This window comes from Myotis lucifugus, unplaced genomic scaffold (genome assembly GCF_000147115.1).
Source record: "Myotis lucifugus unplaced genomic scaffold, Myoluc2.0 scaffold_0, whole genome shotgun sequence".
Taxonomy (NCBI): domain Eukaryota; kingdom Metazoa; phylum Chordata; class Mammalia; order Chiroptera; family Vespertilionidae; genus Myotis; species Myotis lucifugus.
Window position 1 is genome coordinate 26,552,481 of NW_005871048.1, and position 27,332 is coordinate 26,579,812.

The following is a 27,332-nucleotide window of genomic DNA, read 5'->3' on the forward strand; positions in this document are numbered from 1 at the left end:
CTAGAAGCGAAAGGCAACAAAATCTCAGACATATGCCAAAGCAATTCTTCACTGATACAGCTCCTAGGGCAGTTGAAACTAAAGAGAAAATGAACAAATGGGACTACATCAAAACAAAATCTTCTGCACAGCAAAAGAAACCATCAACAAAACAACAAGAAAGCCCACTGCATGGGAAAACATATTTGCCAATGTCATATCTAATCCTTATTAGATAATCTCCAAAATTTATAGGGAACTCATACAACTTAACAAAAGGAAGATAAACAATCCATTCAAAAAATGGGCAAAGGATCTAAATAGACAACTTTCAAAAGAGGACATTCAGAAAGCCAAGAGACATATGAAAACATGCTCAAAGTCACTAATCATCCGAGAGATGCAAATCAAAACAACAATGAGGTACCGTCTCACACCTGTCAGGCTGGCTATCATCAACAAATCAACAAACGACAAGTGCTGGCAAGGATGCGGAGAAAAGGGAACCCTCCTTCACTGCTGGTGGGAATGCAGACTGGTGCAGCCACAATGGAAGACAGTATGGAGTTTCCTCAAAAAACTAAAAATGGAACTCCCATTTGACCCTGTGATCCCACTTCTAGGAATATATCCCAAGAAACCAGAAACACCAATCAGAAAGGATATATGCACCCCTATGTTCATAGCAGCACAATTCACCATAGCGAAGATCTGGAAACAGCCTAAGTGCCCATCAGCAGATGAATGGATTAGAAAACTGTGGTACATCTACACGATGGAATACTATGCTGTTGTAAAAAAGAAGGAACTCTTACCATTTGCAACGGCATGGATGGAACTGGAGAGCATTATGCTAAGTGAAACAAGCCAGTCAATGAAGGAAAAATACCACATGATCTCACTCATTCATGGATAATAAAGACCATTATAAACTTATGAACAAAAATAGATACAGAGGCAGAGCTGCCTCAAACAGACTGTCAAACTGCAGCGGGATGGCCAGGGAGGGTAGGGGGGCAGAAAGGGGGGTAAGAGATCAACCAAAGGACTTATATACATGCATATAAGCATAACCAATGGACATAAGACACTGGGGAATAGGGGAGGCCAGGGGATTGTCAAGGGCAGGGGAAAAAAGGAGACATATGTAATACCCTTTGTAATACTTTTAAGCAATAAAACAATAAAAAAAGGAGGTAATATGCAAATGACCATCACTCCAACACACAAGATGGCCACCCCCATGTGGTCAAAGATGGCCACCACAAGATGACCAGCAGGAAGGGCAGTTGTGGGCGATCAGGCCAGCAGGGGAGGACAGTTAGGGGCGACCAGGCCTGCAGGGGAGGGCAGTTAGGGGCGACCAAACTGGGAAGGGAGGGCAGTTAGGGGCGACCAGACTGGGAAGGGAGGGAAGTTAGCGTGACCAGGCTGGCAAGGGAGGGCAGTTAGGAATGACCAGGCTCGGAAGGGAAGGAAGTTAGGAGTGACTGGGCCAGCAGGGGAGGACAGTTAGGGGCAACCAGGCCTGCAGGGAGGGCAGTTGGGGGTGACCAGGCTGGCAGGGGAGCAGTTAGGCATTGATCAGGCTGGCAGGGGAGTGGTTAGGGGGTGATCAGGCTGGCAGGCAGAAGTGGTTAGGGGCAGTCAGGCAGGCAGGTGAGTGGTTGGGAGCCAGCAGTCCTGGATTGTGAGAGGGATCCCAAATTGGAGAGGGTGCCAGCTGGGCTGAGGGACCCCATCCACCCCCATGCACGAATTTCGTGCACCAGGCCTCTAGTTTTATACATAAAGAAACTGAGACTCAGCCAGATAATTTGCACAGAATCTTAAAGCTAGAAAGTGTTAGAACTGGACATCTCACCCACGGGTTATATCTGCAAGTCTGGAGTGCTCTCCACTGCACCATAGCTACAAACATATTTTCAAGAGGAGGCAGACACAAAGAGAAGTAGAGTGATGATAGGAATGTGGATCTGAAACTATGGCTAACATGCCAGTGAGAAAGGAAAGTAACAGTGTCTTTTAGCAACAGAAGGCTGCCGGCATAAGAACAAAAAAATGGATCTCGGATTCAGTCAGAAAACTAATCAATGGTTTTAAGAAGGAAAGTTTCTAAACAGGAAAGTGGTGATAAAAGTTATGCAGTTATCAAGGGAGCGTTTGGTTTTGGTTTTTTTTTAAATGGAGGGTTCTTATGCCAAGAGTATGTTCAAGTAATTCAATGAACAGACAGGCATTAACAGTTCAATAGGCGGTCAAGATAACTAATAAATGTGGGGACGCATGAGCATGCTAAAAGGAACAAGGACAATGCAATAGAAATACAATGATATCAAAGAGAGGAAAATGCATTTTATGTGATGTTCTCACAGCTAGGCATTCTAAGGTAGGAAGTACATTCCTGTGATCTGTTAAGAAAGAAGTATAGACACAAGAAGGGAGGGCTTTTCAGGCTGAGGAGGTACAGAAGCCATAACAAATGGCTCCACATCATTCTCCATTACTATGTGGTATAGCAGTGCCTGTGCATGGACATAGAAAGGACCACAGGCTTCACCATAGAAGTCAAGTACTTTCTGAACCAACTCAAATAAAAAATGCTACATTATCTCCTATTACTCTTAGAAAACATTAGGCTCATTGCCTGTTTTTGTTACTTCGTTGTCATATATTTTGTTTAAATGTCATAGAATTTAAATTATTATTATGTGCTCATTAGTTCTGCTGCCTTGGGACGTAATGACTCATATTAGTAGTCTTCATAATAAAAAGGGTTGGTGAATTTTTACTGAACTGTCCTTTTGGGACTATAATTTTTAATATTCTCTGGAAGCTTTGCCAATTCTTTGGGAATAAAGTACTCTTACACTGTCTTTATCATTGACAAGTTCATAAGGAACAGAGCCGGCTGTGTTACCTGTGACTATTGAGTGCCCTGTTGATGTGATAAGCTCCTTACTTGGGAGAGTCACCAAGGACACATGATTAATATGCAGCCATCTTGCAAGCAAAGAGGGTGATTTTGTAACCTTTCAGCAATAATTTTAGGCTGGTCTCTGCAATCCCCAGTGTGGGCCACACAGGAGGCAGCCGATCAGTGATGCTCTCTCTTCTATCTCTTTCTCCCTTCCTCTCTGAAATCAATACCAAAAATAAATAAATTTTTAAAAGATAAGAAACAAGATTTTTATGTAGTTCAGTATATTTGTTTCACTGAGGCCGATGCTGCCCTTATCCTTTTGGCTATTATTTCATGTCAAGAAGAGATGTGAGTTATATAAACATGAAAATGTTGCTTTCCGTGTTACAACTACTGGAAGCTTAATGTGCTATGTTGAGAAAAATTGTTCTTTTTTGAAAAATACAAGTCTGGAATGGTTACAGAGAAACCTCATGTTTAGGAAATGACCTGTTGATTGACTCTCTCAGATTAGGAGCATTGACCTTGAGGCTCTTTTCTCCAATAGGTTTGCATTCATGGTTTATGAAAGATTGCTATCAGTTGTCAGCTAAGAGCAAATGCTCATCTTCTATACTCAGGATACACTCACGTTGATATTTTAGCAAAAAAAGATAATGATACATATAGAAAAACAGAATACAGAGATATCTTAGCGGTACCATGCTAACCTATGCCATTAACAGTAACACTCTGTATTGCATTAACTACTTCCTTATCATATCACTGTGGCATGGGTCATCATTTTTATTTGGTGACATGGCTGCTACACTAACTTATGTGTTTAGTGTCCACCTTTAAAAGCATTATCAGAAAATTGTATCTTACAACAGGTTTTCATCTGGCTTTTAAAAGATGAAATTGATGAGTAAATGAAGAGAAGAAATGAATGCCTACAGAAATTAAATAGATAATGCATTAATGTTTGTATACTTTTTATCTTTGGTATAATATTGACCCATCATTAAGAAAAAAACTTTCCAGTTGGGGCTATTCTTTTGTTGGGCCATTCATATGTTCCAATTTTACTCCTCTTTGGTAAACAGGAAGTAATTGTGGACTTTCCTGAATCCTTTAAATGATTCAGTCTACAGTTGTGAGAGATAGATAGATAGATAGATAGATAGATAGATAGATAGATAGATATGAAATCACAAATAATATATATTTATCCTTATAAAATTAAGTGAATCATTTACTATTTAAACCCAATCTTTTGTACACTTAAGCTAACCAGCTCAAGAAAAGAATATGAAAATGAAAAAAAATCTTAGTTGCACCAAAATGTCTTCTAGAAGTCCACATAGGTACACCGAAGATAGCTATCATTTTTCCACTTACTGTACCAACACAAGTTGATACAGTATGTCTCATTACTTCAAGACAAAAAGAAGCAGTCATCTGCTTTAAACTGAAACCATCAATAGGCTTATATTCTCGTAGCCCTGTACTATAGAGTTTAAGAGGCTGGCATTTGAACTCAATGACTTCAACAAATATTTGTCAGGAGCCTCTATGCGTCGAGCACTGCTATAGGGCAATAGGAATAAAGGTTGAACAAAACTAAGTCCCGCATTCATGGATTTTAAATTCATACTTACTAGCACTGTGATTGTTAGAAAACTCCATAACCTCACCAGACTCCAGTTTCTTCAGCAAAGTGAAAGTAATACCACCTTGGTAAAATCATTCTCAGGTTTACATTAATTAGTGTATTAAAGTGCTTAATGCTGTGCTAGGAACATAGTAAATACTCTTTTAACTTTCATTTCTTAATGATGATGATAATTACTGGGAATACATATTACAATCATATTACAACTTAAATCAACTTGCTTAAAATTGAATTTTACAAATTCTCCATATGCTGTGGGCTGTTTATGGATGATGATCTGTGGCTAGAGTATCATATGTAGGCTTGTAGGCTGAAAGTTTTACAGATGTGCCATCCAGTTTGGGACCTCTATAATCTATTTATGCACATATCGGAGTAAAGTCAACACTATTTTTTTTTATCTTGGCCCTTCCTCCCAGACATTCCTTTAGGCACCCCCCACCCCCTCCACCCTACTACACACACCTTTTTAAAATAGAAGAGCCATCTATTTGGGCACATATCCTGTTAGCCTTCACAATTTGAATGGATATTAAAGCATATTAATGACCCCAAAATGTCAAAAATAATCTGTCACCCAAGTTTTTGCCATGGAATATAAGCTCAGACTTTCTATTGCTCAATTCTCATTGGGTAAAAATAAAAATAATATAGTTATCTTAAAAAATACAATTGTCTAAAGGAGAAACAATCCATCCATTCCTTTAGATGTGCTTAATTTTGTCTCTTGAGGAAGCCAGACTATCACAGACTATCAGGTCACCTGAAACACTTTATCTTTATGTCCTCTGGATTACTTCTCCCAAGTTTCTCTGTAGTGTTATGTCATGAGTAAACATGAAGGATACAAGCAAAAAAAGCATCTGTTCTCCACAACTGGTTTGCATTTATCACCTCAATGCAGTGACTCATAATCCTATATAATAAAAGCATAATATGCAAATCGGCCAAACAGCAGAACGACCGGTCGCTATGATGCACACTGACCACCAGGGATCAGATGCTCAGCGCAGGAGTGTTATGGGGTGAGGCCACAACATTAATAACAAAGAAACAGAATTTCCGGAGGATGGGGCCCAGAAATCAGGATTTTAAAAAGATTCCCAGGTGATTCTAATGTGCAGCCAAGGTTGAGAACCACTGCTCCAGAAGCTGCCAGTGTTCATCATCAGGTGACAGGGAGCCTTCATGACCAGTGGTCAGCAGGTAGATGATATTACCTGACAGCTAGGTTTTCTTCAACTGCATCATTGAAAATATAATTTTATGCCAGTTTTATGTTATTCGTAATTTGCTTTATGTGATATTTTACTCATCTCATTAGTTAATGGTATGAATACATTTGAGGCTATTAAGTGTATAATTTAAAGTTTTTTAAATATATGACTAGAAGAAATAAAATGGTTGACCACCTGCATGACTAACTTTAGTCTCTGGATCCTCTAGAGCTCAAGCAGATACCTTTTGGGGCAAGGTCAATAGATATAGACAAGATTGTTCTCAAATTTATATGGAAAAGCAAAGGAACTAGAATACCTTAAACAATTTTGAAGAAGATTAAAGTGGGAGGAATCAGTCTACCCAATTTTAATACATCACTGGCAAATATACAAAGAAACTAGATCACTTACACATTAGTGGAAGGAATGTAAAGTGGTTCAATGACTCAAAACAATGTGGCAGTTTCTTGGAAAACTAAACATGCAATTAATACACAGCCCAGCAGTTGCACTCTTGGGCATTTATCCCAGAAAAATGAAAATTATTTCACATGAAAATTTGTACATGAATGTTTATAGCAGCTTTATTTGTAATAGCCAAAAAACTGGAAACAACCCAGATGCCCTTCAACAGGGGAATAGTTAAAGTGTGGTACATCCATACCACAGAATACTACTCAGCAATAAAAAGAAACAACCTTTTGATACACACAAAAACCTAGGAAAACCTCCAGGGAATTAAGCTAAATTTTTTGGAAAGCCAATCTCAAAGGTTACTGTATGGTTGCATTTATATGACACTAGAGGCCCAATGCACAAAATTCGTGCAAGGGGCTCAGCCCTCGCAGCCCCGGCTGCCTTTGCCGGCCCTCGCAGCTCCGGCTTCATTCGGTAGGTCGTCCGGATGGTCATCTGGAAGGATGTCCGGACGGTCATTCTGCTGTTTGGTCTAATTAGCATATCAGCTCTTTATTATATAGGATTCTTGAAATGACAAAATTATGGAAATAAAGAATAGATTAGCCCTGGCTGGTTTGGCTCAGTGGATAGAGCACCAGCCTGCAGACTGAAGGGTCCCAGGTTCGATTCCAGTCAAGGGCACATGCCCGGGTTGTGGGCTCGATCCTCAATAGGGGACATCCAGGGGGCAGCCAATCAATGATTCTCTCTCATCATTGATGTTTCTATCTCTCCCTCTCCCTTCCTCTCTTAAATCAATAAAAATATTTTTTTAAAAAAAACTGATTAGTGGTTGTGAGGGTTAAGGAGGGGTTTGGAAGGGAAATGGGTGTGGCTATAAAAGGGCAATGTGAGTGATCTTTATGCTGATGGAAATATTCTGTAGCATTGTCACCATCCTGGATGTCATATTTTACTATGGGGTTGTTTTTTTAAATATATATTGACTTTTATAGAGAGAGGAAGGGAGAGGGAGAAAGAGAGAAACATTGATGTGAGAGCAAAACATCAATTGGTTGCCTCCTGCATTCCCCTACCAGGGATCAAGCCCAAAACCTGAGCATGTGTCATTGCAGGGAATCAAACCTGCAATATTTTGGTGCACAGGATGACACTCCAACCCACTTAGTCACACCAGCCAGGGCTTTACTAAGGTTTTTACAAGGTGTTACTACCATTGGGGGAAATTAGAACACAGAAGATCAATCTGTGTTATTTCTTACAACTGAATATAATCTATAATTATCTCAGAATAAAAATGTAATTATGAATTAATGCAGCTAAAAATGTAATTATGAATTAATGCAACTAAAAATGAAGTACAAAGTATCAACTAAAAATGAAGTACAAAGTATCAATTTGGGAAAATATGATAAAACTTTATTAAGAGGCATCAAAAATTATCTAAATAAATGGCAGTATATAGCATGTTCATTGATTGGAAGACCCAGTCTTGTAAATATATTAGTTCTCCCAAAATTGTCCTATAAGCTTTATTACAATTTCAAATCATTAAGTGACTGGGATAATCTGTAATGACTAATTTACAACCTCCTCCTTTCTCCACTTCCTTCTTCCTGTTGACTACAAAGTAAAGAGCTGTGGTTTTGAAAATCTGACAAAACAATACAAAATAATGTCTTCAGAATACCAACAGCACTTTGCTTTGTAAATTCACAAGTTTTTACTTTCATGATCTTCTGTATGCATCTCCATTTCCTTAATTTCAAAATGGAAATCATCATCAAAATAGTGTAAAAGCCATAGAAATTTTCTGTGATTTTATGTTTTGTTATATGTTTAATAACATTTAATCAGCATCAGTTTTCTGATGAATTCTGTCCCAGACAGTTGTTTATACAACAAACATGTATTAAGCCTCAATCGTGATTTCTGAAATAAAAAGTTTTAAGGGATTACCTCCAAAGGATTTAGAGATAAAGCAAGGTATTTGTAATACATGGAATGACTAGCTAAGCAAAGCAAATATATGGTAATCTAATACACACCATATACAAAATACTGAAACATAAAGAAAGGGAGTAGTTGGTGTGAAGTAAAGGTGATTTATTAGAGGAAATAAATATTGAAATGGAGCTTAAAGCAATTAGATGTTCATCTACTGAAAATTGTTTTCATTTTCAGTGCTTAACTGATTTATAAATATTGACTATATTACAGCAAAATACCTGTGTAACTTCTGCCTATCACAACCTCTCTAAACTTTAGATTTTACCTGTGAAATGAAACTCTCATATGAAATTTTGTCTACGGTCCTTTCCACATCTTTTTATTTTATATTTGATTAGAGGCCCGTTACACAAAATTCGTGCACTGGGGATGGCTGGGGGGTCCCTTAGCCCGGCCTGTGCCCTCTCGCAGTCCGGGACCTCTCCCTCCTTACCGCCCACCTGCTTGCTGCTTCCTGCCACTCGGCTTGCTGCTCCTTAGTGCTGCCGCAAAGGCTCCCGCCACCACCGCTGCACTCGCCAGCTGCCCTGGCCCCTGCTGTGGGTCGGAGCTCCTCTGCTACAGCAAAGGTTTGGGTTCCATTCTGCCAGGGCACCTACTTAGGTTTCAGGTTGATCCCCGGTCGGGGCTGACTGCTGCTCAGGAAGTGACTGAGGACCGTGTGCTCTAGTCATTCGGTGCGGAGCTGGGGTTCCATTGCCAACCTGGCCCACTCTGATCCCCACTAGCCCCGCTCCTACATCAAGGATGACTTCAACTATGGCAGCTGCGTGGCCTCCGCCAGTGTACATATCCGCATGGATAGGTCACCCTCTCTGTGGCTCGCCAGGCATGGCTGCTGCACAGTCGCCCCAGAGGCGGATTTCCGGGTTCCCAGGGAGAGCGCCCTCCACGCCGAACTCCCAGGGATAGCTGGGTTGGAGGGAAAGCACTTCACCTGGAGCAGAGCACCCGTCCTGTGCAGGGCTCGCAGGGTTTGTGTCTCTGAACCTGCCCTCAGCAGCCCCAGCGCCGAGGTGGTGGGCTTTGGGGCTGCTGGGTGCCGGCCCGCCCCTGCAGGTTTGTCTCCGATCCTGCCCCCAGCAGCCCCAGCACTGTGGTGGCAGGGCTTGGTGCTGCTGGGTTCAGGGCCCCCCTGCGGGTTTGTGCCTCTGATCCGGCCCCCAGCAGCCCCAGCGCCATGGTGGCTGGCCTTGGGTCTGCTGGGTGCTGGGCCCTCCTGTGTTTTGTGTCTCTCATCCGGCCTCCAGCAGCCCCAGCACCGTGGTGGCTGGCCTTGGGTCTGCTGGGTGCCGGGCCTGCGGGTTTGTGTCTCTGATACCCCCAGCAGCCCCAGCACTTTGATGGCAGGGCTTGGGGCTGCTGGGTGCTGGGGCTGCGGATCTGTGTCTTCAATCAGGCCCCAGCACCAAGGTGGTGGGCCTTGGGGCTGCTGGGTGCTGGGCCTGCATGTTTGTGTCTCTGATCGGGCCCCCAGCAGCCCCAGCAAGAATAGGGCTTCCTCAGGCCGATCGCGCCATCAAGCCCCGCCGCCCAGGACCGCACACGGGGGTCCCGGCTGGGGACGTGGCTTAGACAGCACACGGAGGCCCGGATGGCGGCTCGCACTGGCCCTCCCTGCCTGCAGTATGCAAATTAGCCGCCATCTTTGTTGGCGGTTAATTTGCATGTCGTGCTGATTAGCCAATGGGAGGCGTAGCGAAGGTATGGTCAATTACCATGTTTGTCTATTATTAGATAGGATATGTTTCTGTCTACATCTAAATTTGGGCCAGGTCAGCTCCATCTTGCAAGCTCTTGAACAGTTAAAGTTTGACTCCCTGAGAATTCTCAGTTTTGACACTTTCCTAACCTCTTTTGATTCTAAGCTATATTTACATTTTAGCAGCTAAAAAGATCTAGGAGATCCTTTCAGTATTTGTCAGTGCTTATCAACTAGTTGCTAATGGACTGTGGATCCCCTCATCAGTATATTGGAAGTATATCTACTTCCTTCAGCTTTAATTATAGAGTATCCAACTGCCATTACATAACAATTTTAGAGGAATTTATTTTGTAACTCTGAAAGCCAGCATACACTTCAGCATAAGGTATATTTTATCAATCTGTGTTGAAAATGAATCAAGTTTGATCCTTGCCTTCAAAACCTTTACAGTGGTTATCTCTTCTCTGGCTGGACTTCAAAATCACCAGAATCACAGATGCCCAGTTTCTCAGATTTTGAAAAGGTTTATGCAATGTCAATTGATCTGGGCCTGGGAGAATAGAGGATTCTTACCAGTATAGAAGAAGAGTGGAAGGATGAACCCAGAAAAGAAGACTGGAACCAGAGAATGAAGGACTTTAAACCTAATTAATTTCTACTTAATTTGAGAAATTAAGAGAGTCATTGGATATTTTTGAGCAAAGAAGAGATATAAGACAAATTATACTTTAAAATTTTCATCTGGTAGATAGTGTATGAGATAGAGAAGGAGAGACTGAAGGCAATGAAATTAGGAGGATGTTTCTGGATTTTAAATGATAGGTCATTAAATCTAGAGTGATAACCGTGGGGGGTGAAAAGGAAGAAAGAGACTGAAAAACTTGGTTGAGGTGTACTTGTCAGGATTTGGTAACTAACTGGATCAGGAGGCAGCTAACAAGGGAGGGGGAAAAAGCAAAGATGACTGAGCTCAAGTAAAGAGAATGTTGTGTCCATTCAGAGAAATGAAAACCTTAATGGAAAAGCCTTCCTGGAAAATAAGCCCACCAGTTAGCTTGGACTGCATGCAGAAATGGAATGCTACATTTAGTCCCTGTCCCAATACCTTCCCACTACATTCCTTCCAGACATATAAGCACGTATAACAAGAGCAGGATTGTTGAGGAAAACGCTGTTTCTACTTCAACTCCATTTTTTTACCCACTACTTTGAAATACTATTGTACTAGAGGCCTGATGCACGAAATTCGTGCAAGAGTAGGCTTTCCTTTCCCAGGGTGCTGGCACTGGGTTCCCTCTGGCACCCGGGACCCGGGCTTCCCTCCAGCCTCTGTAAAGCACCTGGGACCTGGGCTTCCCTCGCAGTCCCGGCTTTTGTCTGGAAGGTTGTCCGGAAGGACATCTGGTCTAATTAGCATATTATGCTTTTATTATTATAGATATTATAGATTAGACTCTCACCTCTTACTGAATATCACTATTATTGTATCACTTATTCATTCATTCATTCATTTAGGTAAACTAGCAGTATGTGGGTTTATATTCTGAAGTGTGTAGTAGAAGAGTGAGCCCCAGAGAACGTTGAATCGGTGGGAGGAGTTTCAAATCCAGTCAGGAAGGGTTAAATCCATCATTTTAACTCCCCACAATCCACTCACCACACGCCAACCAATGTACTTTTTAAAATGCTTGAAACTCTGCAAACAGACCATTGCACTTGGAATGTAATTGAAACTTGTCACTATGGCCTGTGAGCCCTCACATGGCTTAGAGGCTGCCCACCTCTCTGAATCATCTAATACCACTTTCCCCTCACCTGCCATTCTCCAGTCACTCCAACTTTTCCATTTCTCCACGTAACAAGCTCTGCCTCAGAGCCCCTGCTTTTGTTCTTCCAGATTTCTGCCTGCAGCACTCGCCCCAGACTTCATCTGCCTTCTTGCCATTCAGGTCTCAGGTCACAAGTCTTCTCCATCCAATCTAAATTGAGGACCTGAGGACCACCTCCGTGTCCCTCCTCCTCATCCTCCTGCTCCTCCTCTTCCTCCTCCTCCTTCTCATCTATTCACATCCTCCTATTGTGTTTTCTTCACAGTGCTTCTGACTCTCTGCCTGTCATCCCTACTAACATGTGTGCTACAGAGTAGAGCCATTATATATCTTGCTCACCACTGTATCTCAGCTCCAGAAATAGTACCTGACATACAGTAAATACATGTATGACTGTATAAATTAACCAATCACAGGACCTCCGGTAAAAGTATCTGCTCACAAAATATAGAGTAGAATCCACAACTGATAGAGGAGGACAACAAAAAATTTAGATGGAATTAGTAAAGGTTTTGTTTTATTTAGAAATAAGTATTTTGTAGTTTATTCTCTCTCACACACACACACATACATACACACACAAACTAGCAGCCATAAGCCACCCTACCTACATAGGAACAAACAGTCCTTTTGTTGTTGTTAATCCTCACCTGAGGATACTTTTATTTTTTTCATTGATTTTTAGAGAGAGTGAAAGGGCAAGGGAGAGACAGAGAGGCAACCAACATCCATTGGTTGCCTCCCGCGCACTCGCCCTGGCCAGGAATAGAGCCTGCAACCAAGGTACATGCCCTTGACTGGAATCGAACCCGGGATCCTTCAGTCAGAGAGCCGACACTCTGTCCACTGAGCCAAACCAGCTAGGGCCAATCCTTTCTGACAGTTTATTCTAGCATGAGGTCCAGTTCAGCTCTTTGCTGATTGTGTTGGGAATAATCATAAACCTGTACTTATGAAATAACTATTGTTTGGTTCTTTGCATTACCTTATTTAGTACTCTATGCTCTTACAATTCTTTGTTAAAGTTACTTTTGAAAATGACAAAGGGAAAGTGGGAAAAGAGAGCTTTTGCCCATCCCTGGGCTCAAATTTTAAAGGGAAACAATATCTTGGAGGCCAAGCTTGTGGCAACAGTAAGAGTACTGTGTGAGACAAGAATTAAAACCAAAGAAAGCACTTCTACACCAACTTTCTGGGTTTAATAGGTCATTGAAGCAATAAAAATGTGTCCATTTTTTATTAGTTAGGAGATGGTTTATTAGAGGGGTCTGCCAGATTCAATGTGAGAGAGATTGACAAGAGGCTGAAGGAAAGGACAGACTGCTCCAGAAGCTGCAAATGACCTAAAAGTTTCTACCACTGATTTTATGTTTGTTTCAGCCTACCTGTTATCTCTCTGGTCAAGCTTGATGACTTTCTTTTAGGGTCTCAACAGTCTCAGCTTTACAGGGCTTGCAACAGTGGTTAGCAGTGGTAAGGGACTTGCCTGTATCTTACACAAGTAATTTAACAAGGCAATGCAACATGTTTCCTGAGCCATGTGAACACCTCACCCCACTCCGTTTAATACCTGCCCCCAGTGTGGCTGAGTCCACACTAGTGCTTCTAACTGGGAGAGTCTCCTTTAGGCACCCTTCACTGTTCAAATATTGGAAAGTTTGGGTTTTTTAATGATGTTCTCCTTAGAAGCTCTAGAATTCATTTTAAAATGAATTTTAGTAGTTATATTTTATATCTTTTAGAAGGCACATTATTTTTCAGTGCTCTGGCATTTCTCTAATTCTTTATAACTTTCTAAAAATAACTGCTGGTGAGCTCATAAATTCATTAGCTAATCCCGCTGGGACTCAGTAATGCATATTACAGACCTCCTGATTTTTATATATTAGATTTTCTCAAGAATTCCCTTACCTGTTATTATCAACATAGCTATATTGACAGGGTCTTCATTATTTCCTAATTGCCCATATTTCTTTTTCTTGTTAAAGATCAATTTTTAAAATCAAGACTTGTCATTTTGAAAATATCATAGACAAGTTATCCTGTTAATGTTTCATATCTTTCTAGGTTTTTTCTCTCACCTTTTATCATAGGAAACATAAAATGTATTCATTTTCTTTTGCTTTAAAAACTAATTCTTTCATTGTGAGGGGTTAGAGGAGAGGGAGTGTCAATGAGAGGGTTAGGGCACATGCTAGCTTTTCCACCCTGAAACAAAGATATAAAAATGATACTTCATATTCACAGATGACTTTATAAAGAGTTATATTCCCTATTCTAGGCCATTCTCCTCAAATGTAAATTATGGATAGACTATAGAAATTATTCCATGACCTTTTGGTCTAGGACAGTGGTCAGCAAACTCATTAGTCAACAGAGCCAAATATCAACAGTACAACGATTGAGTTCTTTTGAGAGCCAAATTTTTTAAACTTAAACTATATAGGCAGGTATATTGTTATTAACTTTATTAGGGTACTCCTAAGGCTTAGGAAGAGCCACACTCAAGGGGCCAAAGAGCCGCATGTGGCTCGCGAGCCGCAGTTTGCCGACCACGGGTCTAGGACCATGTAAAAATAAGGTGACTAGCAATAATTAGAATAATAAATGGCTGACCAAGGAATTCTTCCAAATTATCTCTTTGGTGAGAACTTACTTTTAGACTATCCATCCAATTGTATTAGTAAGCCTCATCTCTAACAAATCTTGTGTGTGTGTGTGTGTGTGTGTGTGTGTGTGTGTGTGTGAATAATATCATTTAAAGAATGATTATTTACTTTCCCAGAGAATTCTTCAATTTATTAAAAGATTCATTGAAGAAGTAAATAACCTACTTCTTCCAATATAAGTACTAAGACCAAGTGAAGAGGAGTGTGGACAAAGCAGACTTGTAAGAAACAATTGGATTGAAGCCATCACAAAAAGTAAGGGGAATAGACCAGACAGAAGATACAGCAATGTTTTCTTCTCTCTTAGCTTGTTCTTTGAGAATTCTACTCTCAGTGCTATTTCCACCCATTTTTCTTTAATTTCTAAATGCTATTACATAAATGTAGTCTCCCTCTTTCTCAGTTCCATTATAAGGCACTTTTTCTTAAATATATAGTCTTTTGGGAAAACAAATGAAACATTTTAGCAATTTTATCTTTCTTATATGATTCATAGTTTCATCCTTCATACTTAAAGTTCCTAATTCTTTCAACCATTTGTGCTATCTTTACAGTTTTGAAAATTGCTGCAGTTCATGTTTTAAAACAAGTGATAGATAAAGGGTAGATATTCAGTGTAGTATTTTAATTGGAAGGTCCCCTCTCCCCTACCTTTTGATTATTTCACACAGAACAACATCATTGATAAACAGTATTTTTAGAAGAAACATTAAGAGAAATAAAAGACATGTTCTTGTCTGTATAAGCATAAAAGAGATAGACTAGGGTTCAGATTATAAGGAAAATTAATCTCTAATGTGATAAAAAATTAACTATTCATTTTTATTTAAGCTGACCCTTGATCATCTAAATACCTTCTATTACAACAAAGATTATGCATTGCTTTTACTATCCTGAAATAAAATCTAAAAATAACATAACCCATCTACTATTGTAATGTACTAGTAAACATATAGGAAGAATAAAAGAAAAAGAAGCTTATAATAAAAATAATGTGCATATCAATATTGAAAGTGCTCAGAAAAAGCCACATGAGAAGGCATAATATGGTAGTCAGATACTTGGGCCAGTGTATAGCATCACCATGAGTTTGACAGCTACAAAGGCAGGTGTGTTTATTGGCAACTCAGGTGCAGTGGACAGTGATGCCATTGGTGATGAGATTTTCTCATATGGTAAACCACTCTTGGTAATATTCTGAACAACATAAAGTACAAAATCCCTTCAGTTTACATGATGGTTGGATTCCTGGGAAATTCTGTGTATGTTAAAATCATGCCAAAAATACTTTGACTGTTTGTTAAACAGATCTAAATTCTAAGCCCATCTAATTATAAATAAGTTTTTCAGCTACATGTACATATAGCCGGTGGAATATTTAAAATCCATGTAGGGTACAGAACAATTCATAGTGCTGTACTGCCCTGCAAACTGCAGGATGTCCACCACTCCAGGCCTTCTCCCAGTAAATGCTAAAAATCTTCCAGTAAATGTTTTGACCACCAAAAACATCACTGCAAATTTCCAAAATGCCCCAGAGGCCACTACTATGCCCATTGAGACCCACTGATTGAGACTGAGCAAAGCACTTTTTCATAATAAAGCACTATGATCCTGTACATTTTCTTTTAATACTGACTTGACTTTATGGATTGGGAGACCAAAGGTGACTTATCCAATACGAACAAGCCTCTCAATCCAAAGGATTAAAAAATCATTCCCTGAGAACATGGCAGACATTTAAATATGAGAAAACCCTTTATTCCCTACATTGTGGGGGCCTCTCTATATTAAGAAAATGATGTTTGGCCCAACTGGCATGGCTCAGTGGTTGAGCATTGACCTATGAACCAGGAGATCACAGTTTGATTCCCAGTCAGGGCACATGACCGGGCTGCGGACTCACTCGAACCCCAGTGTGAGGAGTACAGGAAGCAGCTGATCAATTATTCTCTCTCATCATTGATGTTTCTGTATCTCTATTCCTTTCCTTTCTTCTCTGGAATCAATAAAAATATATTTTTAAAAAAAGAAAAGATGCCCTAGCTGGTTTGGCTCAGCGGATAGAGCGTAGGCCTGCAGACTCAAGGGTCCCAGGTTCAATTCCGGTCAAGGGCATGTACCTGGGTTGCGGGCACATCCCCAGTAGGGGGCGTGCAAGAGGCAGCTGAATCCATGTTTCTCTCTCATCGATGTTTCTAACTAGCTATCCCTCTCCCTCTCCCTTCCTCTCTGTAAAAAAATCAATAAAATATATTTTTAAAAAAAAAGAAAGAAAGAAAAGAAAATGGTGGTTTGAAAAGTGGAAAGAGTCACAATCCCTAAAAAGAGGAGCTTTTTGATCAGGGTAAAGCTGTGGTAGAGGAAACACCAGGCTCTGACTATAAGACTATGTCGTCTCCTTTAAATAGCATGGTAATGCGAAATGGACTAGTTTCCATGTCACTTACACATCATTGCAGCTTATTAATAAATGGCTGCTTTTTTTATTGGCCTAAACTTTTCTTTTTTATCCTTTTATGAATAGATAATTTAATGGCCTAGTGCAGTGGTCGGCAAACTCATTAGTCAACAGAGCCAAATATCAACAGTACTTCTTCAAAATAGACTCGCCCAGGCCGAAAACCGACTTCTGCGCATGGGCCACGAAGTTTCAATCACACTGTACATGCACCCGCACGTGGTATTTTGTGGAAGAGCCACACTCAAGGGGCCAAAGAGCCGCAGTTTGCCGACCACGGGCCTAGTGTTCCTGCCCTAGTGGGATAATTTCCTCTAAAGTGGTGTATGCTTTAAATACTAGAAAGCTGCCGAAACCGGTTTGGCTCAGTGGATAGAGCGTCGGCCTGCGGACTGAAAGGTCCCAGGTTCGATTCCGGTCAAGGGCATGTACCTGGGTTGCGGGCACATCCCCAGTGGGAGATGTGCAGGAGGCAGCTGGTCGATGTTTCTCTCTCATCGATGTTTCTAACTCTCTATCTCTCTCCCTTCCTCTCTGTAAAAAATCAATAAAATATATTTTAAAAAAAAATAAAAAATAAAAAATAAATAAATAAATAAATACTAGAAAGCTGCTCTTGAAAGTTTCCATTCTCTAAGCATTGCCATGGGTGGATAGTCATATAAATTTGTAAGTATTTTCATTGAACTTTGGTCCTGAATTTTTTAAATGGTCTTAAAACATGTTCTTGAAATGTGTATATGCAGTTCCAGATGGACATGCATTTACCTAATGTAGAAATGCTATTTTAAAATTATTAAAAATCTACTTTCAAAAATTTTTAAAAGTAAGCCATTATTTCTATAAAATATTCCTTCGTTTAGGGAGAATTCTCCCTCCCCCATGCCATTCTCTGTAATTCAGTTTCTAACCCACCTTGCTTATTACTTTTATTCTTAGCAATTTCCCTTCCTCTGACAGAGTACACATTCTCATTATTTATACTCTTAAATTACAAGAGTCAATGTTGAGAGCCAGTGCAGATACTTGGTTATCTCAGGGACTTTGGTCTTTTCAGCCAAGGACTAATCAAGCAGAGAGTAATCATAAGCTAAAACTAAAAAGCCTTTGTAGTGATTTTATCACCAGGGAAATTTGTTCATCCTTCAGAAAGATTGTCACTAGAAAAGAAAAAAATAAATAAAGGAGTTAAAATTGCTTCAGACCATTGACTCCTCAGGTCCCTCTAGATTCATAGATTGAATTGGTTTTCAGGGGGTGGAAGGAATTATGAGAAGAGCTCCGTGAGATAGCTTACAAATTGATCATAGTCTTGGTAACACTAGTAAGTGTAAGTGTGATCACTATGGAGGAAATGCCAAATGAGCCTGGAAGCATGGGAAATGAGAAGGAAAAGAGACAATTAACACCTTTTTTTTTTCTTACTCTGTTTGGGGCTAGCCATGAAGTATGCAACTGAGAATAGACTTTCAAAAAGAAGAAATACAATTGATTTTAAAATACTTTATCATCATTATAAGTGCAATTAGCAGTTATTGTTGAAATGAAACTAGAGTTGCAAGTACTATAGAAATAGGGACAGGTATTTCATAAACCTTTCCAGAAACTGGGCCTCCTTCTAGATATACCCACAAAATATTATTTAAAGTTGATAATGTCTGACCATGTGTAGAACTGCTCAGTTGGGTTCAGAGAATATAAATGCCTCCAAATTCAAAATTATAATGATAAATATCTGGATGTTACATATACTTTAAAGAACTTGAAATTTTACACACCTATTGATGCAGACAGGCATATGTGTAATTTCTTATACCAAGAATTATGTTAAGACTTGTCAAAATCGCCCTGACCGGTTTGGCCTGCAGACTCAAGGGTCCCAGGTTCGATTCCGGCCAATGGCATGTACCTTGGTTGCGGGCACATACCCAGAAGGGAGTGTGCAGGAGGCATCTGAATTGATGTCTCTCTCTCATCGATGTTTCTAACTCTCTATCCCTCTCCCTTCCTCTCTGTAAAAAATCAATAAAATATATTTTTTAAAAAAAAGACTTGTCAAAATCCAGTCAGTCACTTTAGGATTTGCCAGGATAAACCCTCTCTCCCATTGAATAACATTTAATTTTGCCCAAAATGAGTAAGCACATAGAGAAATAACCTCATTTTTTTTTTAAGTCTGAATACAGTAGTGTTGGGAGATATTTCTCAAGGATATGGCTTCAATACTGGATCCTAGTTTCAAATGCAGGTTTATAAGGTGGATCTGCAAAGGAGAAGAGGATAGAGAGCATCCTTGTGAGGGGACCTATAGAGAGAGGGGTTCTTTCCTAGGGCCAGCTCCCACAGCTAAGTCACATGCACAGATTGTAGCTTTCTGCTCTCTGGTCAACTGCAGCCATAGCATCCTTATTGTTGTAACTCTGAGATTGTGATACTGTCACAAAACTGTTGCTAGGCAACAAATGTGGTTACCAGGTCTCAGCAAATAGCTGAAGGGGAAAGCAAAGTGTTGCACCATTGTAGAGTAACCATAGCAATGACCTACTATTACAGACTAAAGAATTATCATTAACAATGTTAAAGTATCAGACAGAGGCCCTGAATCTGGAGACTTCCAGGCAGTATCTCTCTGCATAATTGAGTGATCTAGGAAGAGATTTCAACTGTCTTAAAGCTACTCACTCATTATTTCTATGGGAGAGTCTTACTATTATTATTATTTTTTTAATTTAAAAATTGTTCAGTTGTGAATCTACTGGTGAAATGATATGAGCTATCACAAGGAGTCAAAAACAGATTAATGACCTCACCTGTTATGTCTACATCTGTTTTGTTTGCCTGTTAAACTGTAGGTAGATTTGACTTGAAGAATATTGTACATTACTATTAAATTGAAGCCACAGAGAGAAGCTGTAGTAAAATAAAATAACCCCATAAGTTGACAAGCGTGTGTTTTGTAAGTTGGATTTCTCCTGAAAAAAAAGGTCTAGATGCTCTTTTAGTAGTCACTGCCTTGAAACATTATTTTTCTTAGCTTTTCAAAAACTGCCCCCTAAAATCTGTAAAAAATAATAATAATGTAGCCTTCTAGGACACTTATAGGCAAAGTGTCTTTTGCATCTGGTCCTTCATTAAGCATCCCATACAATTTGGTCTAGTGACCTCCTAACAGCACGCTTCCGGGAGAGGCAAGAAAAATCCGATTTGAGTTTTCCTGCTGGAAAGCAGGGAAACATGGGTGCCCTGGGTGGGTGCAGAAGCCGCATTTCGCGCACAGGGGAAACCAATCCCCGCGCGCGCGCAGAGCCTGGGGAAGTGGGTGGTTTCGAGGCGGGAGAGGGAGTGGCCCTTCCCGCCGCGCGCCTCCATTGGCCCTGAGGGGCTGAGGCCCGGGGCGCCTGGCCGCGCCTCGGGCGACCCGCGGGGAAGTCCCGGCCGCGTCCCCGCGCCGGGGGCACAACGGGGCTGAGGCCGGAGGCGGCGGAGGTCTCAGGATGGGGAGACGCGGATTCGGCAGCTGTCAGCTCTGCTCGGAGCCCGGGGCCGCGTGGACCCGCAGGTAAAGGTGTGGTCTGGAGGGGCCGCGCGCCGCGGGGGCTGGAACTGCGGGGCGGGGCGGGGCGGGGGGTTCGGACTGGGCTCCGGGCGGAGGACCCGCAGCCTGCGCCTCGGCTCGGAACGAGGCCCCTCGTAACCGAGTCTGTGTTTTTTGCAGGCACGGACCGTCACGAGCTCACTTCCTGGAAGAGCTTCCCTTCTATTTTCAAATTCTTTGCCGAAGCCTCTGAGGCCAAGAGCAGCTCCCTGAAGCCGGCGCTGGCGCGGCGCTCGCACCGCATCAAGCACGAAGAGCTGTAAGAGCAGCGCGAGCGCGACGGGGCGGGACGCCGGGACGCACACTCGAGCCTGCACCGCCGGCCCCTCGCCGCTCGTCGCCAGCGAGCAGACGCCCAGCCCCTCATTAGATTGTTTTCTTCCCAGAGCACAGGGTCGTGATATATACATCTAAATAGCGTTTTGCATTATTTCTAGATGAGTGCAACTGTCAAAGCAATATGGGTTCACCGGTCTGCTTCCTGCGGGCCGAGCTCGGCTTCGCGCTGCCCGTCAGCGCTCAGATGAAGGCTGACAGCGCCTGCCCCGCGCGCCCGCGCCTCTAATTGCCCCAGCCCGGCCCGCGCGGGGCTGCGGGGTGAGCGGCGTCTGCGCGGTCCTACCACCCGCTGCTGCGCAGCCGCCGCTCCCCCTCCCCGCCTCGGCAGGCCCCCCTTAATCACGTTTATTTTTTTCCCCTCTCCCAGCAGAAGCAAACTTTTATTCTAGACTTCAAACTTCCCTTTTCAGTAGGTTTTTCACTGAGGGCGTCTTAGGCCTCTTTTTTTAAGGAAGTTGCCCCCTCACACCCAGAAAAGCCAAATTTAAATTCAGAGCATGAATGCCATGATGTACTGTAGTTTGGGGAGCGCAAATGGTTCTCTCCCTAACGATCTATTTTCATTTCCAGACCAGAAGAAAAACTTTGCATAAAAAATCTATGAAGTACTGAATGCACATTACCGCTGAAAATCTTTTCCAGTTGAATATGACATTTTTTACACAAGTCTCTAAAACATAACGTGGAACAAATCTTTAAGTACATGTGTGAAGGCCCCCTTTTCAATGGAATTTCCAACTTTATCATTAGAATTGACTTTACTTTTTAAAATATAATGTATATTGAGTGGCATTGTAATTTAGATAGCATACTTAAGTTTTGCTTTTTAAATCTTAATGTGGGTAAAGTTTGTTAATCCTGACTAGAATGATCTATTCTGATCTTTCATGGAGTTAGACCCTTTTAGGGACAGAATTTTTATCGTCATAGGGAAAATGTACCTGTGCACTCTTGAGCCTTTCCTTCTGGAAGGCTAAGTGGGCTAAAATGATTCTTTTAGTTTTCTGCTCCAACAGAAAGGGAAAGACCTGCTGTGAAAGATTTTTCTCCTCTCAATCCAGTGATACAACTTTTAGCAGTCCACTTCCTCTGTAGGGTTGTGCCCTACAGTTTCAACTATTAACTATTTTAATCCAGCTAAGATCTGGCCAACACTGTGAAATATAAGAGGTAAAATAAGTTAAGATTTTGCTGACTTTTACATCAAATATTAAATCTTAACATTATCATTTTAATTACTTGAAGAATTTAATTACCTAGTGAGGATTCTGTTTCTAATAGATGAGGATCTGAATTTAATCTTCATTTGTTTGTGAAGTGTATGCAACAATATGACCGCCTTACTTGAGGACATGATAAAATGTACCCAAAATGACTTAGAATTGTCTGCCTCCTCAGAAAAAAAATAACTTAAAATAACCACCTCATGAGTAAAATGTTTTTATATTATGAACTGATTTCAGCAACGTTTTAAAATTGATAACATCTTTGGTATACAAATATAGTTATTAGTTCATGTAGTTTTAAGAATGGCAAATTAAAGTGATATTTTTCAATGATCATATATGCATATACTTTCAGAGTTATTTTAGAAACAACATAGGAAAAATCAAAACATCATATTATCTAGCTTCTGGATAAGTTAAAATGTGTAACCCCAACAATGCCAAGCCCTTCGGTCTGCAGTCTTTTCTATTCTAGAAGTAATGGTGAACTGTATGAAAGAGGTAACTTCCATTGAGAGGATTTGAGAATTGATGTAGATTGAATATATTTTTCAAAGTGTTATAAACTGTGTTTCCAAAACATGAAAATATTCACGGGAAACTAATTCTGTTGCCTTTTTTTAAAATCAGCACTTATGAGATGCTAAATTTGTGATGCTTCTGCAGCTGAATTAGAGCAAAGTAAATATGCTCAGCTTATAAACCAAATCACTCCTGTTTCTTAGATTTTCTCACCTCTCTTCTTAAAAAACCGTTACTTTTAACTAGAGTAAATCACTGTTAAATTGCCTTTAATAGTTTAAAACTACTGGGTTGTTAGGCCTTATTTAACTATCTATAGAGCTATTTGCAATCTTAAGCTGTGTAAATGTAATTTCTACCTGTGAATCTGAGCTGTGGCCACCGGAAGAGAGCTAGGCAAACCATCCCAGACCTCCAACTGATAACTGAGAAGATTCTTTGCAATGTAGGCTTTCTTAACCTGTTGATTATAGGTCTGTTGGTATAAATGTAATAATATCTTCACCACAATTTTGCTGGAGTAACAATGATCAGTTGGTAGCAGCTCTTCTGCTTCGAGGCGACAAGTGTTAATATTTTTGCTCTGATCTCCCCAATTTGGTTTCTTTAGACAGGGTTTGTTTTGTGTTTTTTTGGAGAGTAGAGGTTTACATTTAGGATTTGGATTTTCTTGTTAATTATATACTCGGTTCTTACAGCAAGTGGAATGGGGAGCAGAGTTGTTGATAAATCTGAGATTCAAAATCATCCTGTTAAAACTTAAAAAGCTAGATATTGCAATGCTTTGGAACTTTCTAAAGGTACCTAACCAGGCAGCCATTAAAAGTTTTTATGATATTTGAAGGGGACGGGGGGAGTCTACTTGTAATAATTGTTCTTTTCTCAAGTTTCCACCTTGTGCTTTAACCTGGATTACATTATTGTGTATACCAAAAGTAAAGCACAGGAGTTTCCTATATATTATATATTTCTGTTTACCATTTTAAAATAAAAACAATTTTCCCAACAAGCAGTGGAGTGTTATTCTTGTTCAAAAGTTCATTTATTCATGTGTAGATGTTAATAAAAGCAGAAACTTGCATGATGGGATACCATTCATCAATATTTTAAACCTTATAGCTGTTTAGTATTACTATTATTGTTGCTGTAAGATAATATCCTAACTCTGGTTGAGTCACTATTTGGCTTGGACCTTTCACAAAGCTACCATTTTTTAATACATTTGTTTTTAATATCTAAAATATCTCCTTAGCTACAAGAAAATTTGAACCCATTGTTAATCATTTTATAAAATACACCTTAGTATACAGTAAACAACTATGTTTTCCAAAAGGAGTGTGGCAAGATTAAATTGTTCCCAAATCCCAATATAAATCCCTGATGTATTACACAGTCTAATCTGAAAATATCTTACTTACATTTATTTTACAGCTTTTCCTTCTTCAAAACCTATAACTCCTTTGAGAGAGTGTGGGTGACAAAATATGTTAACTATATTATCAGTGCTAATAAGTTAGTGGTTGTTTTTGGCTTTTTTTTAATGTTTCTTGGATTATCTGAGTTTCAATCCAAACATTTGTGTCTCCTCATAATCATTGTCTGTAACTGTAAATTGGCAGGTTCATTTTGGTGTCTGTAATCCTGATTCATTAAGAAATATTACTTTACAGAAAGCCTAAAAATTTCTCCAAAACTTTGCCTATGCCACTGTAGAGAAAAAAAAAGTCTTTAAATAAATGTGTGATATTCTCATCTTTGAAATATGGGTGGCCAGAAAAGGGAGGGAAAGTAGTGGTGGTTATTTTATGATTACTTAATAGGGGCTGTAATAATATAAAATAAAAGACTCCAGGAGGTACTCGCTTTCAAAAATTGAATACTTTCCTTCCTTCCTTCCTTGTATGGAGTGACCGAGTGGGAGTCTCTTGAATTGTTCGTCTTCCTTTTATCTAATATTCTATTAATCTCCAAAAAGATCAGTTTGAGTCTGGGAAAGGGTTTTTAATCAACACTTCACAGAGCTTAAAGCTACCCTACCTAAAGTGTCAGCTTTGTTAGACGGTTTTAGATTTAAAGCATTGCAACTGTCATGCACTGTACTAAAAGTAAAGAATGTACACCAAGTGGAAGATGTTGAAAAGAGGGAAATAGCACAAAGTCGATTAACGGAGATTCAAGAATAGAAGTAACCATCAAAGCATTCCAGCGCTTATCTCAAAATCTATGTAGGGTTATAAAAAAAAGCAACAATGATAGTTTTAAACCTCACACTTAGGAGGGATGAATGTTGATTTAATTGATTCATTTGGATCGATGTTTTTAAAGTTTCACATCACTGATCTTTCATGTAGTGATGTCTTTAGCAGTCAGTGGTCTGACATGAGCCTTCTCAGATTTCATCAGTGGGACTCTCCATGACATCTGAAATTATGCAACAGCCTGTGCTACGGTAACTTTGGAATTGGGAGACCTCAATGCCAAAGAGCATGGTTAGATTGAAGAACTCTTGTTAATTCTTAGCACAAAGGTTTTAGAGGAGCAGTAATTGTAAATGAACCATAAAGGTTAAAGTCACCAAATATTATATAGTGGGCTTTAATTGCTAGGTAGGAGAAAATCATCCTCAAAGATTGACCATTAAGTGGATATCATGCAGTGACCAGAATTTTCCCCTTGAATGTAAAAATCTTGAAAATGGAAATTTGACTTAATCCATGAGGCCTTCTAGGAAACTTTTCCCATTCCTTTGCCTTGAGATTTGTCAAAAAAAATTTTTCACTATATTTTTGTATTGTTGGAGTTGAGTTCTATTTAAAACAGACATGAAACATGTTTCCAGGAAAAAAATCAAGGGAGGACCTGCATCTTTCCAGATCATTCAGCTTTTTCTTTCTTGGCTATTACATCTGGTAATATGAGAGACTGTCATAGGTAAAATAATGTTGAACTGTACTTTGCAGCCAGACTGCAGTACCAATACAAAGAATCTGAAATGAAAAGACAACCAACACCCTAAGAATGATATGTCTCTTTTAAAGTTTACAATTTGAATAATGAACTTGGATAGAAACTTGGCAGGAAAACAAATCATGGCACCATCACATCACCAACCATTTTCACTTTTCTGTCCAATTTCAGAGTGCATGTGTTTGTGAGTATTTCACTAGATCAGTGACAGCTCTTTATTTGCATAATTATATGCTCTGGTCTGAAGAGAAAACTAACCCCCAAATTTCATGGGTCACCAAACTGCAACAATCAATGTTTTATCACGTATGCTAAGCAAAATCTAAGAAGCTATATGAAGTTTCTTGGGGAGTTTTTACTCCTCAGAAAATTAAAGAGTTTTCCTCTCCTGAATAGATTCAAAATCTTTCCAAGTTCTTTGTAACTGAATTCTGTTTGAAGGCAAAACTAGAGATTAACATGTAGATCTGGATCTTAGACTCACTAGCATTACTTCAAAGTGACTTAAGAAGAGCAGCATTTTGGGAACACTAAACTTTTAAATTCTAAGTACTGTCCTTCATGCTATGAGGGGGAAAAATTATTGGTCAAATTATGCTTAGCCAAAATGAAGTCTGAATTAACTACAATTGAATATAAAGTTTATTTCTTTGAAATAACTCAGGGTTATGTTAAAGACCTAATAGAAAAATATGTATATATGCCACATACGTATACATATTCAGCCATGAAATGCATATGCCCATTTCACCAGAAATAGATAATATATATAGTATGTCTTTTCAGTACCTGTAACATAGTAGGTACTCAATGTATGTTGGTCATCAGGACTGTAAACTTATTTTCTTTTGAATAAATTTTTCATGTTCAAATTCTGCAAGGCATTGAAATAAACATTTTTAATGCCTCAAGTTCATTTGTATCTGTAGATTCTCTTTGTATCTAATGTATGTTTGTGTATAAAGTGGCTTTATATCATTAAAGAAAAGTTTATTTAAATTGTTGGTGTCTTTAGTTTGTAGGCAATCTGCCAGACTTGAAATACAATGGAGCATAGAGACACATGCAGAGAGTGATTGTTTGTTGTAAGTTATTAAAATCCTGGAAAATACAACTTTACCTAGGCTATTTAGGAATACACTGGGTGCATGATTTAATTCTACTGCACAAGGGCTTAGATATGAGTTTCATTTAAAAGCATATAATAAAAATGCCTTTTATTTGAAGTGATTTGTTTGTATCATAACAGTTTATCAGGCATTTTACTGTCATCAAGAAAAATGTTAGGAAAAAGAAACATGGAGCAGAAAAGTTTAAGAATTGCATAGTTTTGAAATATTCTCTACCTTGAAGGATGAGCGGTCTTTAGGTCAGGTATCAGAAGTTTCCTAAAATACTTCAAGTGAAAAAAATCAATTTCCCCCAAGTTTTTAATTAAAGTTGAATTACAAATAAAAGACTTTTTTTTCTTTTAGTCTAAAAGTTTAAAAATCTGCTTATCAGGAATACTACTGGGGAGTCACCCCATCTCACCTTACTGAAATGTTCACCTAGTTATACTCCCTCTTGGGTCACCCCCATCATCTACCTCCCCAGAAATTGCTCTTTGTACTGAAGATCTTGGATTCTTCTTGGTGAAAATTCCTCAAAATTGAGTCTGCAAAAACAAATACATACAAGGTTAGCATTTTTATCAAACAAAATGAGTTGGTAAGCGAATGAATTAATGCTACTGTCTAACTAAGAAATAAAGACAAAGATAAAAAGTACTAGTAAAATCCTCCTAGATGACTGTTTAAAGGTTTATAGGTTG

The 27,332-nt window shown here is 39.7% G+C and overlaps 1 protein-coding gene across 7 annotated transcripts in view; it reads left to right on the forward strand.

Moving 5' to 3' along the window:
• FAM172A (family with sequence similarity 172 member A) overlaps nucleotides 1-23,561 on the forward strand; it is a 379,783-nt gene extending 356,222 nt beyond the window's left edge. For all 7 annotated transcript variants that reach the window (XM_023749992.1, XM_006081215.3, XM_023749986.1 and 4 more), the window contains one exon: nucleotides 20,586-23,561. In XM_023749992.1, coding sequence (XP_023605760.1) covers nucleotides 20,586-20,728 — 143 coding nt within the window. In that variant the 3' untranslated portion in view covers nucleotides 20,729-23,561. The remainder of the gene's footprint in view (nucleotides 1-20,585) is intronic.
• The last annotated feature ends 3,771 nt before the right edge of the window (nucleotides 23,562-27,332 follow it).